Source organism: Erigeron canadensis, chromosome 1 (genome assembly GCF_010389155.1).
Source record: "Erigeron canadensis isolate Cc75 chromosome 1, C_canadensis_v1, whole genome shotgun sequence".
Lineage (NCBI taxonomy): Eukaryota > Viridiplantae > Streptophyta > Magnoliopsida > Asterales > Asteraceae > Erigeron > Erigeron canadensis.
Window position 1 is genome coordinate 35,231,057 of NC_057761.1, and position 17,551 is coordinate 35,248,607.

Consider the following 17,551-nt stretch of genomic DNA (forward strand, 5'->3'; position numbering starts at 1 on the left):
TCATATCAAAGGATCGAACCTCTTAGTGCAAGAAATCTCCATTATTGGGTCAAATTTGGATTCAAAGGCTTTTGGAAGATTTGGTAAGTGAAACATAACTTAATTTCTCCATTTCATGTCATTAAACATGTTCCCTAGTCAAATCTTATGAGTTCTTGCTTGATTTCGGGTCAAAAACGGATTTGGGTCGATTTAGGGTTTTATTTAGGGTTTTGGTTGAATTAGAGGTGAATTCGGATTTGTATGATGTTATGGAATGAAACTAAGATGTGGGTTATGTTTATTTATGTTAAAGTATGTTTAATTATGCTTCAAAATGAATCTTGGAACCTCCTAAATCGTTTTCAAGGTAAAAAAATGAGGTTTAAAGGTTATTGGGTTCGTGCAGGGAAAATCAAGAACTTGCCCAGATTTTTGCTTATTTTTGGCTAGGCTTAACTTACGCCAGTTTGGGTAGTAGGTTATGCCAGTTGTAAAATTTGGGGTCGTAAGTTACGCCTAAGTGGTAGCAGGTTACGCCTATCTCTAAATGTCAATTTCACGTTACGCCCAAAACCTTCTGTTTACGCCCACCTTACGCCGGTCCTTACGCCAAAACTTGAGTTTCCAGGTGATAGTAGGTTACGCCAACTTTGGGCATAAGTTACGCCCATACAATTTTGAACTAGCGTAGGTTACGCCCCATTGTGGCGTAGCTTATGCCCCCTCCCTTGAGTCACTTTTTAGATTTTCGTTTGTTTTGCGCATCAGTTTTCAAACGTCAATAACTTTTGAACCGTAACTCTGTTTTAGACGTATGACCTATCGTTGGAATCGTGAGAGAGTCTACTTTCTCATAGTATAACTCTTGTAGCTTGAATCCTCCACTGTTTCCAGAAATGTCGTGTTAAAGTGTCCTTGTTTATATTTGGTTGAACCAATAAGACACTTTAGGATTGTAACGTAACCGAGTTGAGTCCCAATTGTCCTCTAAGGTTGATTTACTCTTCTAGAGAGTGGATAGGGTTTGACACGTGATTTGTAATGTATATGTTAATAGGTGGTGAACGCTAAACGATTGTTGGACGTTTACAACTCGACTATAACTTGTACTTAGCTTGCATATCCAATCAAGGTGAGTTTCGTAAACCCTCCCTACTCAATTGAGATTCGGGCTAAAAAGTGTACGTGCTTGTTTTTTTGTTGCATAATCGATTGATTGATTGTTCAGTTGACACATTGACTTCTTGCTCGTTTAATTACGTTTTCGCTTATGAATACACGTTGTGATTTGGTTAGTTGTGCATACATATAAGACGATCTTACTTTCAATGAGTTGGAGATGTGGTGGGAAGGTTGCGGGTGACCCTATATATAAGCATCAAAGGTTCCTTGAAAGTAAAATCGTATGAAGTGTATGTGCATTGTGTTGTTGGATGATGGAAAACGTTTTGATATGGAACGGGACATAGGACATTGCATGATAATATTTCCCCCTATAACCTATTATAGATTTGTGATTTGTGATAACGATTAAGTCCATCTTGATGGCATAACGATAAGCCCACGATTTGTGGTATAACGTTGTTGATAACGTATTGTTTAACGTGTATATTGTATATGAATGTTTAGTTGAAACGTAACTTGATATGGCGCATTTGAAATATATGTAAGTCGTAACGTGATATGACGCATTTGAAATATATGTAAGTCGTAACGTGATATGGCGCATTATTCATTATATAAGTCGCAACGTTATGGGTATCTTTATACTCACGTTATGGATTGTTGAATCCACGTTATGGGTATCTTTATATCCACGTTATGGATTGTTGAATCCACGTTATGGGTATTTCTATATCCACGTTATGGGTATCTTTATATCCACGTTATGGGTATCTTTATATCCACGTTATGGGTTGTTGAGCCCACGTTATTGAACGTTGCTAATCATTATATGAATCGTTGTTGTTAAACGTTGATTGTATTGATATTGTGCTAACGTGAAACCTTTTTGGGTTTCCTTGGAACGTGATTAGGTATTCTAATCCTCGTATATCGTTAACGGTTGTTATCCCGACACACTTGTTTCCTTTTACTTGTCCCTACGAACTCACCAACTTTATGTTGACCCGTTTTAGTACACTTTTCAGGTGACAACTTAGCTCCAGGACATATTGGATGATTGTTTGCTTGTTTATGCTAGAATTGGACTTGGACTCCTTGGATCCGTGATTCATTATTCCCGACTAGGGGATTATGCTTATGTGTAATCCGGTTACTTGCTCTATTGAATGGTTCGTATGGATTACTTGATCCTTTACATGCATTTAGATTTACTCTACATAATTTCCATGTCGTGCTGTGCTTTTCTAAGTGATACCCCATGATTCCGTTTTATTGGGGTGTTACATATTACATAGATAAATGTTTAGCGAGACAAAATTACATTTCCAAGCATTCACAATATGTTATTCCATATTTCTATACCTGATCTGCATTCAAATAAAGTCATTGTTTATTAATCATTTCTGTAGCATTATTCTGTTGTATTGTTAATTTATTCTGTAAATAATCACGAACTAATAAAAACATCAATAATTAATTTTGGGTCAATATTTATCTGTATTTTGAGATAAAATGGTAAAATGATAGAAAGTGTTTGCATATTGTGAGATAAAATGATAATAATTTGTAAAACTTAAAGCTAAATGTATTTTAAATAAGGGGATAACTTGGATGATATTAACATTATTTTGGTTGGATGATGTTGCTCTCACAAACAATTAAAATCATGGGGGGATTTTTAACATGTGTAGAAATTGATTTAAGTGAGTTTGTGAGAGCAACATCCAACAAAGATGATGTTAACATCATAAATCATTTTCCCTTGCTACAACTTATAACTATTTATACATTTTTATTGGATTGATAAAAATATAATTATTCATCATTTTTTTTCCATTCACATTATCATTCTTCCGTTATTAGTTTTATAACAAATGTCTGCTCTAAGGTATGAACCATATTAGTACCGAAATTCATGCGAAACAAATTATACATGCATTGGTGATGAATTATCATTAATTCTTTTTTTCAATAAAGAAGCATTTTCTTACATTCTACAGCACAAGTCTAATGAATAGCTATGTCTAATGAATAGCTATGTAGCACCAAAGCGGATATGGCAAACGGACATGGGAACGATAAGGGAACGGGGAATGGCAAAACTAAAAAAATTAGGATGCGGGTACGGCAAAGATACGGCAATATAAAATAAAAAAGATAAAAATATATTGATTTTATATAGAGAGAGACTTGAGACTTGAGAGATTATGTATAGTTATATATGTATAATTTTACAATATATGTTTGATGGTGACCAATGATTACAGATTAAATTTTTATTAATTAATTTTGAAATAGAAAAAATCTGATGGTGATCCCAATTATATAATACAGCTAATTAGTTTGTAATTGGGGCTATGCAAAGTTGGAAGATGAAAGTCGTTAGCTAGTATTTATGGATTATATGTACTCCTACCCATATTACTTATCATTTTTTGAATTACCATTTTCAGACGAACGAAACTGCCACAACAAAACGACGTACACGTGCCAACAATGTTGCTTAAGCAACGACCGTCGCCCACAATGACAAAAACCGACGAGTATTGTTGGGAGACTGGCTAGTGTATCTTCTTCTATTGATTTCATCAATCAATCAATCATTTAAAACATTGACACTTTTACTAATGATAATTAGTCCAACTGTTCAGAGACATTCCAGGTTTTACGCAAAGTCTTGAGTTTCATCTTTAGGGATGACAAGTCTTGGGGTTTTTCCTCCGAATATTTGTAACGGCTCATGGCCAACACATCGTTGTCTAGGGTACGTGCAAGGTTTCACTATTTTATGGTGAGTTTTCCATAATGTCGCATAAAAAAAAAAGCTATAATTATAAGGGGATTTTTTAAAGGTAATTATATAAGCATAGTTGAATGCAATAAAATAGTACGTTTCGAACATACATACTAGAACCAATCATGAATGGTAATAGATAGTTTGGTTTATATAGGGTGAAGTTTAAAAATGAGACATATTGAGTTTAAATATTGATGTGAACAAATTGATCTGGGATGGAAATTATCATAGGTTTTTTCCGGCTTGAGTTTTCTCTAAAATAAGACTTGGGTAAAGAGTTTTTTTAGGCTGATCTCAAATTTATTGTTAATAAAAATAGAAAGAAAAAAAATAATTACTAGACACGCTTTATAATTAAATTTGACTTTCGAATCTTCAATTCACTCCTCTTTTAATCCCTTCCCTCCCTCCCACAAGACGCAACTGGCACCGCTATAACACTTCATTTTATTTTTCCATCTACTTTCTTCTTCATCATTTGTTTGCTTCTCAAAATCTTCATAAATATTACTTATATATCTTTGTATATATAATAGTAAATCAACGGCGAAGATAATGCCACTAAATTCTGCGATATATATTGCACTTGGTATAGTTCTCATTGCCATTGCCGGAGCCGAAGATCCATACAGATTTTTCGATTGGAATGTCACCTATGGCAACATCTATCCGCTTGGTGTTCGCCAACAGGTTGATATATATATATATATAACTCCTCTAATTAATCAATGAGCTTTTTATTATTTTTTGTGTATGGTAAACTATATTTTTGTTTAGATACAACTTAACGTACCGTATAGGTGTTTTTTCTTTTTTTCTCAAGCTACATTTGGTTCTTGTATTCAGACAATTTGTAGCACATAATTTTTTAAAGACGGCCCCTGATCTGCATTGTGGTATTACTTAATTACGAGTATTACACAAATAACGATATATGTGTGCGTATATGAATTTTCAGGGAATTTTGATCAATGGACAGTTTCCTGGACCTGATATTTATTCTGTTACGAATGACAATCTCATTATCAACGTCATCAACAGCTTAGACGAGCCATTCCTTATCTCATGGTAAGTCATGATCATACTCGATCACCTAAATGTATTCGTAATTTTTTGGCCTGGTCATATTTGAAGTAACTTTACAAAAGTTGTTCAAATTAAACTAATTAATATCGACAACTGTGTATATATGTGTAAAACTATATATGTCATATATATGCATCTCATGATGCCAATGTGCTACTTTTGGCAAGTTTTGATTATGATGAATACTCATTATGGAAAATGTTTCAATGCATATCTTGTGGAAAATTATTGTGGTTTGTTAAATACAGTTTTTAAGGTGTATAAATTATTTGTACATTAACCATAAAATTTTTTTAATATAGAAAGTATAAGTTTTTTATACACATTAAATACATTTTTTAAGGTTACATTTAGCATTTTCTAAAATTATATTATTTGCTTTGATGATGATGATTTCTTAATTTTTAAGTCAAACCGTTATTACTATACATCGAGTTTGGACTTTTTTTTAAGAGTCTTGAAACACGATTTTTGGTCATTTAAATATGAAATTATAAGTGATTTTTATATTAAGAAAAACGATTTTGGTCATTTAAACACAATGTTGTAATAGATTGTATTCACTAGCTTCTTTGCTAGTTAGTATTGCTAACAAAATTTTACTGTTCCAACAAAAAAACAAAATGTTTTTTTTTTTAAACGACATTCTATTTTACTCTTACTTTTAAATTATACGTATGTTTAAAAATCATGACTTTCGGAAAAAAAGTTCATTAAATAATGATTTTTTAATCTTGACCATTGTTTTAAATCTAATGGTCCACATTTATCAACTTTATTTAAAAAGTTCATTATAACTTTAAAGGATCAATCCTATAAATTTACTCTCATAAATATAAGAAGTAAAACTCAAACCTAGATAAATTCTCTCAAGATTAAAGACGTTGCAAATAAAATTATTTTAGTGATGCACATTATACTTTTGACATACACAGTACATACAAAAGGATATACACTGTTTGTAAAGTTACCCAATATTGTCAGAAACTTTTCTACAGATAGATATATATGGGTAAACAGATAGATCTGTTTTCGGGATGCAAATACATTAAATAGCAGTAAAGAATGTCATGAAGTCAATTAATTGGAGCTCCAACCGAGGAAGATAACACCAATTTACTCCCTCTCTCTTTTTTCTTTTTTCTTTTTCTAACGACATCAAAATAAAAATAAAGTTTAAATAAAAAATAAATATAGTTAACTACATACATTAGAAATTTAGAATTGAAGGCTTTGTGAGATAAATAAATCTTTGATTTTTGGATATTGATAAGTAGTCTTGGAAAAAGTTATACATGCTAGTTAGAACTGGTGGATAGAACATTAGTGAATTGTAAATGAAATTTATAAATGTAAGTATGACATAAGATTATTATTACATGAAATGTATTAAATAATATCAAATTTATATAACTACATTAAAGGTATTTATTTATTTGAAGCTATATATAAAATTTGATTGTGAAAAATATGGCTGTCTAGGAATGGGATTCAACAAAGAAGGAATTCGTTTGAAGATGGGGTGTATGGAACAACATGCCCGATTCCTCCAGGTAAAAACTTCACATACATCCTTCAAGTGAAAGATCAAATTGGAAGCTTTTACTACTTCCCTTCTCTAGCATTCCACAAAGCCGCCGGTGGTTTTGGAGGTATCAAAATTCTAAGTCGTCCAAGGATTCCTGTTCCTTTTGATGAGCCTGCCGGTGACTATACTGTTCTTATCGGAGATTGGTACAAGTCTAACCACACGGTACATATGCATCTTCTTGTTTAATTACCTTTTTTTTTTCTTCCCTTGCGAGCTAACGATGACCTTGCTCTCCAAATTGACTTGATTAAAGCAAGAGTGATCATTTGTCATATCCTTAGACAGCTTGTTATAAACTTATACGAGTATATCAAATTTCACATCACACAAAAGTAATAATGGACACTTAAGTTTTGTGAAAAATACATCAATTTTTTTGGTATGACTTATGAGGCGAGGTCTATAACATTCATATGTTTATTTTTGAAGATGTTGTAATATTTAGCATAATAAATTGCTAGCACTATTGGGAGTTAAGCACAGTTATACTTCCATCATGTCTATGTTGGAATTAATCTACACAGCCTTTGAAATACATATAGGTTAAATTTTAAACTTTCTTTTATTTGCCATCTCAAAAAATAAAAACTTTTTAATGATTATGTTTATAATGTTGAAAATATGTTTTGTTTTTGTTTCTTTTTTTTTTTTGAATACTTTCTTTCTAATTTTGGCGCCAATTATATAAAGTGGTCTAACAACCAAAGATTTTGCACTAATTGCGGTGGGAATGTTAGCTACTTTGTTTACCTTTGATTTGAAGCAAAGGAATTTGGGTCTTTATTTTGATTTCTTCTTTTGGGTGGGTCACTTGTAGACTGCTTTTTAAGTGCCTTTTATATTTTTGGCACTTGACTAATAATATATAAATATAGTTTAAAGACATTTTAATTTACATGTAATCATAGGATAATACATTTCAGAAATTTAGCATTTCATCTAATATATTTTTAGTAAGAACACACTATGCCATTGAACTGATCAAATTTCAATGCCTCTATATAGTCTTTTATCAATATATCTGCATTACATTTACAAAAAAAAAAAAAATGAGTGGTAACTAACCTATTGAGACCATGCATGCTTGATTCTTGCATATATAGTGCTCTTTCATATGGCCTGTTTTTATATATCACATGCCTGGTGTACTCTATTTTAAGTAAATTTTACTAAATATTTCAATTTAGCTAATTTATATTAAAAAAAAAAGGTTTTTTTTTGTAAGTTTATTAAGTATATATATGCATACCAATATACTATTTTTAGGGTAAATTTTGTGATCCGATATTTATATTTTTGTGTGACAAACGGATACTGATGGTAAACATATAAAAAGTGAGAAAAAACTGAATAAATGCAATACACAACTTTAACTTTCAATAGAAAATAAAAATAATATTTCAAATATAGTACCTTAAAAAAAAATAACATCGTGCCTTTCATATTGGCAAAGCTTATTATATTGTAAATCTAATAAGAGTGAGCTCATATTATATAATTAATGTTTAAGCAAAAGTTTTAACTAAAAACAATATTAGATCACATATATAGTATGAAAATGCAACTTTTAGCTAGTTGACTAACATAGTGATAAATCTACAGGTTTTTGTCATCAACAACAATGCACGTTTTATATAATTGTATATTATATAGTATAATATGTACATTTGTTGTATATGACAAAAATTTAATGTAGATATTCAAACTAATAAACATATCTTCTCGGATGACGTCAAATAGTCCAAAACATCTTGTTATTTTTTTACTTTAAAACGAAAACGTTGGCCTATTCACATTTTTTGTTCTTAAAGTGTCCTTTTCGGATTGAAAAGTCAAACTGAAATAACTTGGGCCAAAAGAACCAAAATATAGAATTTGTTCGAAATCAATCCTGCTAATACTTTTGCAGTGATAATTACCGAAGATATTAACCTATAAGGCTATAAGTGATGAGTTTGAGTTGAATCTTTGCACAAAGTTTGTATCTATATTGAAATGAAAGAATATCTAATGCCAAATGTATTTGTTTTTTCAGGACTTGAAAGCGATCTTAGACCGAGGACATAAGCTTCCAAATCCTGATGGAATTCTTATCAATGGACGTGGCCCAAATGGCGCCTCATTCACAGTCCAACAAGGTTAAATTCTTGTCTATTGTGCTTTTAGCTTTCTTTCTTCCGCTAAAAACTCGAGATGCATATCGGCCGTCGACCTTGAACAGGGCTCAAAGAGCCCAGACCCATATACCGGGTTAGGTTCATATGAAAATCCGGCCAAAACAAACGCTTTTGCGCAATGCCTGTCTATGTGTCCAATTCACATTGAAATTTTAATGTTGCTACTTGCTTTGAACTTGTTCATTTTAGACTTATATTAAAGGTATATTTATTTTTTCACCAAGACTCAAATAAAGTTGTCAACCCTTTTTTTTTTCTGGTACACAGGAAAAACTTATAGGTTAAGAATATCGAATGTGGGACTACAAAACTCGCTCAATTTTCGCATCCAAAACCACAGGATGAAACTAGTCGAAGTTGAAGGAACACACACTGTCCAACAAATGTATTCTTCTATAGACGTTCATTGTGGCCAATCCTACTCCGTACTCATCACAGCCGATCAACCAGGCCAAGACTACTACATTGTGGTCTCCTCCCGTTTCACGAGACAAATCCTCACCACCACAGGTGTTCTTCATTACACCAACTCCGCGGGTAAAGTCTCTGGCCCGATTCCTGGTGGACCAACCACCCAAGTTGACTGGTCCATCAACCAGGCCCGATCCATCAGAACTAATCTTACAGCAAGTGGGCCTAGGCCCAACCCACAAGGTTCATACCATTATGGTATGATCAACACTAGTAGAACCATCATCATTGAAAGCTCGGCCGCTCAAATTGATGGCAAGCAAAGATATGGGCTCAACCGTGTCTCATATAAGCCCGTTGACACTCCATTGAAGCTTGCTGATTATTTCAACATCGGAGGTGTTTTCCGAGTTGGAAGCATTTCTGATAAGCCCCCCAAACGTAAGATGTACCTTGATACTGCTGTTATGGGGGCTGATTATAGGACTTTTATTGAGATCGTCTTCCAAAACCATGAAAATATTGTTCAAAGTTATCACATTGATGGCTACCAGTTCTTTGTTGTTGGGTAAGCGCGAAAGTTATCAAAACTATCTTATTTGATTTAATGGGAAGTTTAAAAAGAACAATGTTTTATCATCATTCTTCAAACATTGCACTAACTTGTTGAGACTTTATTTATGTGAAACAGAATGGATGGAGGAGTATGGAGTGAAGCTAGCAGGAAAGGTTACAATCTTCGAGATGGTGTTGCTCGCAGTACCATTCAGGTACATCTGTAGTTAAAATTTTACTAATTGTTAAGGTGTCAAAGTGGATGGGTCTGGTGGGTTGGATAACAGGTTTAAACAAGGAAAATTTTGTATGTGGATGAAATGGGTTGGGTCGTGTTGGGCTGCCTCGAACAGCTTTTCTCAAATTATCTTTGTTAAAAATACGAGTAATTCATTTGGTACCAAGTTTTACCGTTGTTTATGGAGTTTGTTTTATTTTCACATGTAGGTATACCCTAAATCATGGTCTGCGTTGTACATACCCCTCGATAATGTTGGAATGTGGAACGTAAGGACAGAGTTTTGGGCCCGACAATACCTTGGCCAACAGTTTTACTTGCGTGTTTACACCAGCTCAGGGTCAATCAGAGATGAGTTTCCGATACCAAAGAATGCTCGCCTTTGTGGAAAGGCTAGCAATCTCCACACCCGACCTCTCTAATCTTCCACCAAAGTGAGTTAGGAAGTTGAGTTTAGATTTGATTTCCACATGAGATCGAAAGGAATGATTTCACGAGTTAAGACAAGTATCTGGTTTCGTTAATTGTAGTTGTGGTGCTAAATAGGCACTATTATAGGATGTATTAGTACTCTCTTTATGACCTTAACTCAAGGTCAGATTATTTTTATTTTTCCTTTTGTTTCCACGTAAGTGGATATTTCTTTTTAACTTTTGAATCTATGTTTTTATTAAAAGAAATTCTATATTCTATAAAAAAAAATTATTGTAATAAATTAAATGCTCTTGCCTCTGAATCTCAAGTAGTAACTATCTATTTAGAATGTCTGTTATAGTCCTGCAGGCATGAACAATGCTAATAAGTATTAAGAGTCTCATTAGAGCATCTAGTAATTATGCATCAATCCATCCAGAAACCCCGGATGCCACAGCAACCACAACTTTTCTGATCTCACCACTGTGTGATAAAAACTTTTATATGATCGATGGGTATCACTCGGTAAAATTTTTCTTTCGGAATATACACACCATGAATATACGCGCACACACACACACACATATATATATATAACACACTATGTAGCTCATAGAACCACAGGAACACATATATAATCATTCTCCACAGATCTTTTACTCGTAGTAATTAGTAGGTCAAAAAGAGCTAAAAGTCAGTTGGAAGAACAGATTCCGGGTTTTGTATATGATACATAGCACCAACTTCTTGATCTTACTCTATCCATGATGCACCCAACATTTCTGCCATGAAGCTATAACAATCCACCGATTCATCAATCTGCAATCCAGGTTTCAAATTCTCATGTTCACTTCTGTTTAAGTACTGTGTGTTTTCCTCTGGAAAGATGTATATGTATAATCTGACCACAAAGCTGATTAAACTAATCGCGTACCTTTTTCTGTGTCGAGCTCCCACAACCATGTCCAGACTTGCTACTGATTCTTCCAATGATCGGGTTAATCTGTGGGCTGTACTTCACACTTGTACACAGCTCATGTTGCATGGTCTAGAACACAAATCAGTTAATCAGACAATTATAAACCTTTCTAAATTTTAATCAACCTTGATTTATATTGTCACACTAAGCTTTTATAAAACTTCAAGAACAGAAAATCTCATTATTGGTGAGAATTTACATTATTGATAGTTAATATGTGACACATACCGCTAGTAACTTCAATGTGTGTAATGGCACGACACGATCATCATGATCTGCAGTTAGCAGCATAGTAGGCGGATACTGGGTTGCCCTGATTGAAGAATCTTCCCATGGTCGTTTAACATTATGCAATGGGGAGTACCTAATAAAAATAATTATAAAAAAAGGGTTACAAATGGATGGTTAAAGAGTGTGATCGAGATATGATCATCCCCTGAAACCAGATATTGTGAAAATAGGTTGAGAAATAACGACTCACTTGATTAGGTAATGGAAATCATTTTCTTCATCTGAGCAACCAAACTCGGGAACCCACGCATGACCTAAAGCATGAGAATCATAAATTGTGACAAACAAACAAGTTTTTCTAATATGGAATGCCTGCAGGAACAAACATGTACTCACCAATGGTAAACTTATGGTATCGTAGCATGTCCATGACCCCGGCATGAGCTAGAGCACAACCAAATAGGTCCGGTCTCTGTCACAACCATAATTCACAGTTTTATGCGTGTATGGTTTTATAAGTGCTAGTCTAAATGGGTCGGGTAGCTTAGGTTGACTACCACAAATCCGCAACCAGTGTTGTATAATTTTACTAAATAAATATCATATAGACAAAACTCATCTAATCTAAATTCTAAATAAATAAAATAACAAGATTTTGGAAACTGCTAACAGTAAAAATATACATTGTGCAACTTTTAACATGTCGGACCCATATGATACTATAAAGAAATTTACCTGATTGATGCAAGCACCGATGAGGGTACCGCCATTGCTACCACCTTCAATGCATAACTTACTGGGGTTGGTGTAGCCTGCCGAAACAAGGTACTCTGCAGTTGAAATGAAGTCATCGAAACTATTTTGCTTGTTTGCAAGCGAACCAGCTTGGTGCCATTCTTTGCCATACTCTCCACCACCACGAATATTTGCTACACAAAATACAACACCTAGATTTTGAGCCAGAACAACACGAGTAACATTAAAAGATGGTGTTAAACTAACACCATATCCACCATATCCGTACAATAAGCAAGGGTGCGATCCATCTAATTCTATATCCTTCCTAGCCATGATAAAAACTGGGACGTGTGTTCCATCCTTACTAGGCACAAACACCTGAAATATCCAAAAAGTATAAAATGTAATTCCATCTTTAAAGTCATTGAGACTAATAACGAAAAAGCCCTACCTGATTGGCTTGGTACTCTGCTTGACTGAATCCTGGAACAACAATTTCGCGTAAAACTTTCATGTCTGGAACACTGGTTTTCAAGTCAAACTGATATACCAAACCCGGGTTGATAAAACTGCTAAGCTTGATGAAGAACACATTATCTTGGCGCCGAGCACTAATGTAGTCAACACTACCAATGTCAATGGGCAGCGTATGCAACAAGTTGCCATTAACCAAGTCTCTAATCTGTAAAATATGTTTACAGTCACTCAAATAACTCACAATCATTTGGTTTTCGTTTATGGGTAGAACCGACTCAATCACATCTTTTTCAGATTCTTGAAGGATCTCAGTCCAAACACTCGGTTTCTTGAGGTCTACTCGAACTAACTTGTTTCTTGGAGCATCTTTGTTGGTCAAGAAAGTAAAAAGTGTGTCATCATTCGCTATGACTTCATAATTTGCCTCAAAATCGTCAATCACCTTCACAAAAGGGAGAATGCCTTTTCCTATATGACCTTCTAGACCACTTGGTAAACCGGATAGATCATAACAATAGAATTTGTTGAGACGTGCCGCACCTTTACATATATTCATAAGAAGATACTGCAAAAGATACAGATATAACTCAAATAATTGCTTTTAGTTTTTAAACTAAAACAAGCTAAGGTAGATATATATGAAATGTATAGATCGAATGTTAAACACAAATATCATATATATGAGAACCTTTCCATCATCTGCAAGTCTTGCTTCAAGAATATGGGTCGGGTTTTCAAGATTATTCCAACATAAGATATCTTCTGATTGTTTCGTCCCTAAGAAATGATAGTATAGTTGATGGTTATGGTTAGCGTTCACTTCTGTACCAGCATCCATGTTTTCGCTCTCCCTAAATAAATCAAATGAATGTCACACAAGATTGATAAATATTCAGACTATGTTTTTAAAAACTAATTTTACTCAAAACATAATAATTAGCGAACAAGTTAAGTACTTAGGGGCAGGAAATCGGCAGTAGAAAAATCCTTTATTGTCATGAGTCCAACTGATCCGTGTAAACTTGACCTGCAATATGAGAATATCGAAAGTGATTACAAAATTTTATTTTCTAAGTATATTGTTAAATGTTTTTTGTAACATTAAATAGATGATTGTTTGTCGATACGCAAATGTAATTTAACACATACCCAAGAAAGTTCATCCGGCTTGATAGTCTTGTCATCCACATGCATAACTCGTATGGTTAACCAATCGCTTCCACTCGAGCTTAGACCATAAGCCAGGTATTTTGCATCATGGCTAAGTTCATAAACTCGTAATGCCACTGTTCCATCCTCACTTAGTCCATTTGGATCTAGCAACACCTCCCCTTCTTGATCCAAACTATCCTGAAAATTTCAAATATTATACATAAATTTATGTATAATACATGATTATATAAATAGAAGATGTTTGTATAGATAGAAGATGCATTGTTTAATTTTAAGAAGGAAGTACATGAATTCATGAAACATGTTAAACTTGTACCACTATGATATATGTATGTATGAAACACTAACTTATATAGTTATATGTCGTTATAGTTAATGTGACGGGATCTAGTGAGAACTAACAGAATGGTGAGAACCGTGAGAACCACTAAAAAACAATCCCTACTCTTAGAGTTGAGGACTACGCCCGTACCGTATCCAACCGCCACCATCTCTTGGATCGCCGCCCATCAAATCCATATTATTCCCATATGCGTCCGGTGACAACCCTTTTAAAACAGATGAGGGCAACGCCCGTACCGTATCCATACGTTTTCAACACATAACCCATATGAGTTGTTACAAAAAAATATGTTTTTTTTATTATTATTATTTTTTTGGAATGGGTTTTTGTTAAAACAAAATTAAAAATTAAAAAACCACATCAAAAAAAAAAAGAAAGAGAGGAAAACAAGTGATTCTCACGAATCTTTTGGTTCTTACATTAACCCTACCCGTATAGTATCTGACAACTTGTACGGCTCCCATGTCCCTAATTTTAGATAGTATCTTATCCTTATTACTTAAGGAAAATCATACAAACTGCTGTTCGGAAGATCCGAACTACAACCTTTACATTCTGAGGGGTTGGTTACTTATTTCATCACATGGAGAAAATTTAACGGATGTGAGGTAACGATACTGATGCAGTTCATATATTTTACTTATTACTTGTTACTTTATTAGTAGCTGGCTTAGATTGGGTGCTATTAACAATACCATTGGGTGTTACTACCTTAGAAAAGTTTTAAAAAAAAGTTTACATTTTCATAACGTCAAGTTATATTTGGCACAAAAGTCACGTTTTTACCTTATGTTGCTCCAACATTGGTGCGGTGAACTCCACCAAAGATTTTCCATTAATATATATTTGGTATTTTTTGGATATGGTTATAGGCCCACAAGTATAGACTGGTCCAATAACTTTAAAATTAGAAAAACTTCACAAATGTTAATATGTCATCAATAAATTTGACCCAAATAAAAAGAGGCTTTTTAGCATGGAGTATAAATTAATTCATACCATAAAATATCCCAATTTTTTTAACATTAACATCTATCACAACGCAATGTTAGTGGTCGGCTAAGCTAGTCGTAGTCATCCCACCAGCCGACTATCCTTACTGAAAAATTCTAAATATATGTACAAACGCACATCACACACATCACCTAGACACAATTCTAAGATTTGTATTGATTATATTTTATATGTTTTAGATCTAACTTTTTAAGGTCTCAATAAAGTAGTTACACAATTAGCGTTTTAGCAATTTTGTACATGATGAGAATGATGATTTTTATTCCGGTAATAGAATAACATATACATACCTGCATATAGAGAATTGGATGAGGGCAGAGACCCGGATTATGGAAATAAAAATACTTATATCCTTTTCGGAACGGACACCCATATCGCGGGTAATCAAATGACTTGGTGAGCTTGTCACGAAGCTTGTCCCTCAAATCGCAATCCTTAAGCACTGATTCCGTCAGTTTCATTTGCTTTTTCACAAATTGTTTCACTTCCTCGGAATCAGGATCTTCAAGCCTATAATTCATTATTACAATTCGCGTAATATAATTTACGAAATTAAATAAAAACTCAAAAACAAAGAATGAACTCGTAATGTTAACTGTGTACTATTTTATTCCCCTCTTCATTTAAATGATGTATTTGGAGGGAAATCAACTACTATTACACATTTTCATTATAGGATCGAGCACTAACTTTAAGTCCAACTCAATTACTTTAAAAAGTCAAAATAAAACACTTTATAGGTCTGCCGCCTATGTGGTGACGAAACTTTTATACAAAATTTTTAACTAGTTTTGATAAATATGTATATATAAAAATAAAATTCCAAACTATGTACAATGTACTTCTAGTATCCACTCCTAAACCAATTGCTTGTTACATTATGCCCGAAGTGCAACCTAACAAGTTTTAAAACATTGATAAAAATCAGGCAACTTCATATATTTTTCGGAAACATTCGATATTAAGAAGGATGTGAAATGTTCATTTGAAAATTAAAATATCTGTAAAAACTAGAAAACTGATTAAAATAAACTGTGATCTGAATCTAACACAATATGTTTTAATTGTGTTTTCATGAAATAGATATATTTTGACATGTGCTTAGAATATCAAATGGAAACAAAAATAAAAGTGTCAAATTAAATAAGACCAACTTACCAACGATAGGGATCAGAAATGGAAACACCGTGGTAGCTATCCACCACTGTCATATCTCGACGAGCAACCGGGTATTGCAATGGCTTCCTCACAACACATTCCGAACCCATAATTTGAAAGTATATATGTTTTGGACAATTTCTTTGGGCCTGTCATTATTATATATATGGTATGATATATATGTATAGAATCTAGCTAAATGTGGAAAAGGGGTGAAAATGTGCTTAGATGAGAACACCATGGTTTTGTTTCGTGAGGTTAATAGTGTTTGTTCCAAATTTTATAGTCTTGAAGCTTTCTTGAAAACGAATAAATGTTGACATTTTGTTTAAGAGTGACTTCATTTAATTTTTCGGAGAATACGTTTATTATTCCCAGCGCATTTTTTGCTAAGTCCAGGAAAGAAAGCTCAAATTGACAATTTTGCCCCCGTGTCTATACATTTTTGCATTTTTTTTATCATCTCGATTTTCGGTATTAATTTTTAGTCTAGCTTGAACTTTGGTTCACTTACGTATAAGGTGGTTCACTTACGTATAAGGACTAAGGGGGTTTGTACTATCACATGCTCCGCAAATGAGGATAATGTTTTAAAAACTGGTATTTTAGTTATACCGAAATACTATTCTATACGTGTTATACTCGTATTACCTGTTTTACCCGTTAGTATTTGATAAATGCTTAATTAACATGATCTTAATGTGCAAAAAAGGATTGTTTTGTGAAAGTTAACAGAAGATTAGGGTGCATTTATGTTTGTTAAGTGTTTCAGGTTATTAGGTGATGAAATGTATTATTCGAGTCAAGAATCAAGTCAATAAGCAAAATCTAGAAAACTGAAATTCCATGCCACCGTGTAGCACGTTCAGACCCACCGTCTGGGACGGTGTGCTAGTTGTTGATACCGTCTAGGACTCCAGTCAGCGTAAAGGACAAGTTGGCAATTCTATATGATCGTCTGGCACGTCGAACCCCATTTTTTGTGACCGTATGGAACGTTGAAGATGAGCGTGCAGGAAATCTGAACTATATAGACCACCGTCTGAAACGCCTACTGCCACC

General features: G+C 33.7%; 2 protein-coding genes across 2 annotated transcripts; one reads left to right on the forward strand and one right to left on the reverse strand.

Annotated features, from left to right (window-relative positions):
- The first annotated feature begins 4,309 nt into the window (after positions 1 to 4,309).
- LOC122578731 (L-ascorbate oxidase homolog) lies at positions 4,310 to 10,655 on the forward strand. Its single transcript, XM_043750761.1, has 7 exons — positions 4,310 to 4,594; positions 4,863 to 4,972; positions 6,473 to 6,743; positions 8,617 to 8,719; positions 9,026 to 9,737; positions 9,861 to 9,939; positions 10,172 to 10,655. Exons 1-7 carry the CDS (start codon positions 4,460 to 4,462, stop codon positions 10,382 to 10,384), a joined length of 1,623 nt encoding a protein of 540 aa, XP_043606696.1. The 5' UTR covers positions 4,310 to 4,459; the 3' UTR covers positions 10,385 to 10,655.
- Positions 10,656 to 10,779: 124 nt separating this feature from the next.
- LOC122578724 (prolyl endopeptidase-like) lies at positions 10,780 to 16,690 on the reverse strand. The gene is made up of 12 exons (XM_043750748.1): positions 16,490 to 16,690; positions 15,622 to 15,841; positions 13,951 to 14,151; positions 13,758 to 13,828; positions 13,490 to 13,652; positions 12,776 to 13,366; positions 12,322 to 12,702; positions 11,983 to 12,058; positions 11,837 to 11,900; positions 11,584 to 11,719; positions 11,311 to 11,424; positions 10,780 to 11,195 (listed from the first exon to the last, which is right to left on the reverse strand). The coding sequence occupies exons 1-12, from the start codon at positions 16,597 to 16,599 to the stop codon at positions 11,130 to 11,132; spliced, it is 2,193 nt and encodes a 730-aa protein (XP_043606683.1). The 5' UTR covers positions 16,600 to 16,690; the 3' UTR covers positions 10,780 to 11,129.
- Between the last annotated feature and the right edge of the window lie 861 nt (positions 16,691 to 17,551).

Bases quoted from the DNA above. Each gene is read 5' to 3' on its own strand.
- LOC122578731 (XM_043750761.1), top strand. From the start codon at position 4,460: ATGCCACTAAATTCTGCGATATATATTGCACTTGGTATAGTTCTCATT. The intron at 4,973-6,472 runs GTAAGTCATGAT...ATGGCTGTCTAG, and splicing joins GAGCCATTCCTTATCTCATG to GAATGGGATTCAACAAAGAA. The intron at 9,940-10,171 runs GTACATCTGTAG...TTTCACATGTAG, and splicing joins TTGCTCGCAGTACCATTCAG to GTATACCCTAAATCATGGTC.
- LOC122578724 (XM_043750748.1), bottom strand. From the start codon at position 16,599: ATGGGTTCGGAATGTGTTGTGAGGAAGCCATTGCAATACCCGGTTGCT. The intron at 14,152-15,621 runs GTATGTATATGT...TGAAATTTTCAG, and splicing joins ATCCAATTCTCTATATGCAG to GATAGTTTGGATCAAGAAGG. The intron at 11,720-11,836 runs GTGAGTCGTTAT...TATTTTTATTAG, and splicing joins GATTTCCATTACCTAATCAA to GTACTCCCCATTGCATAATG.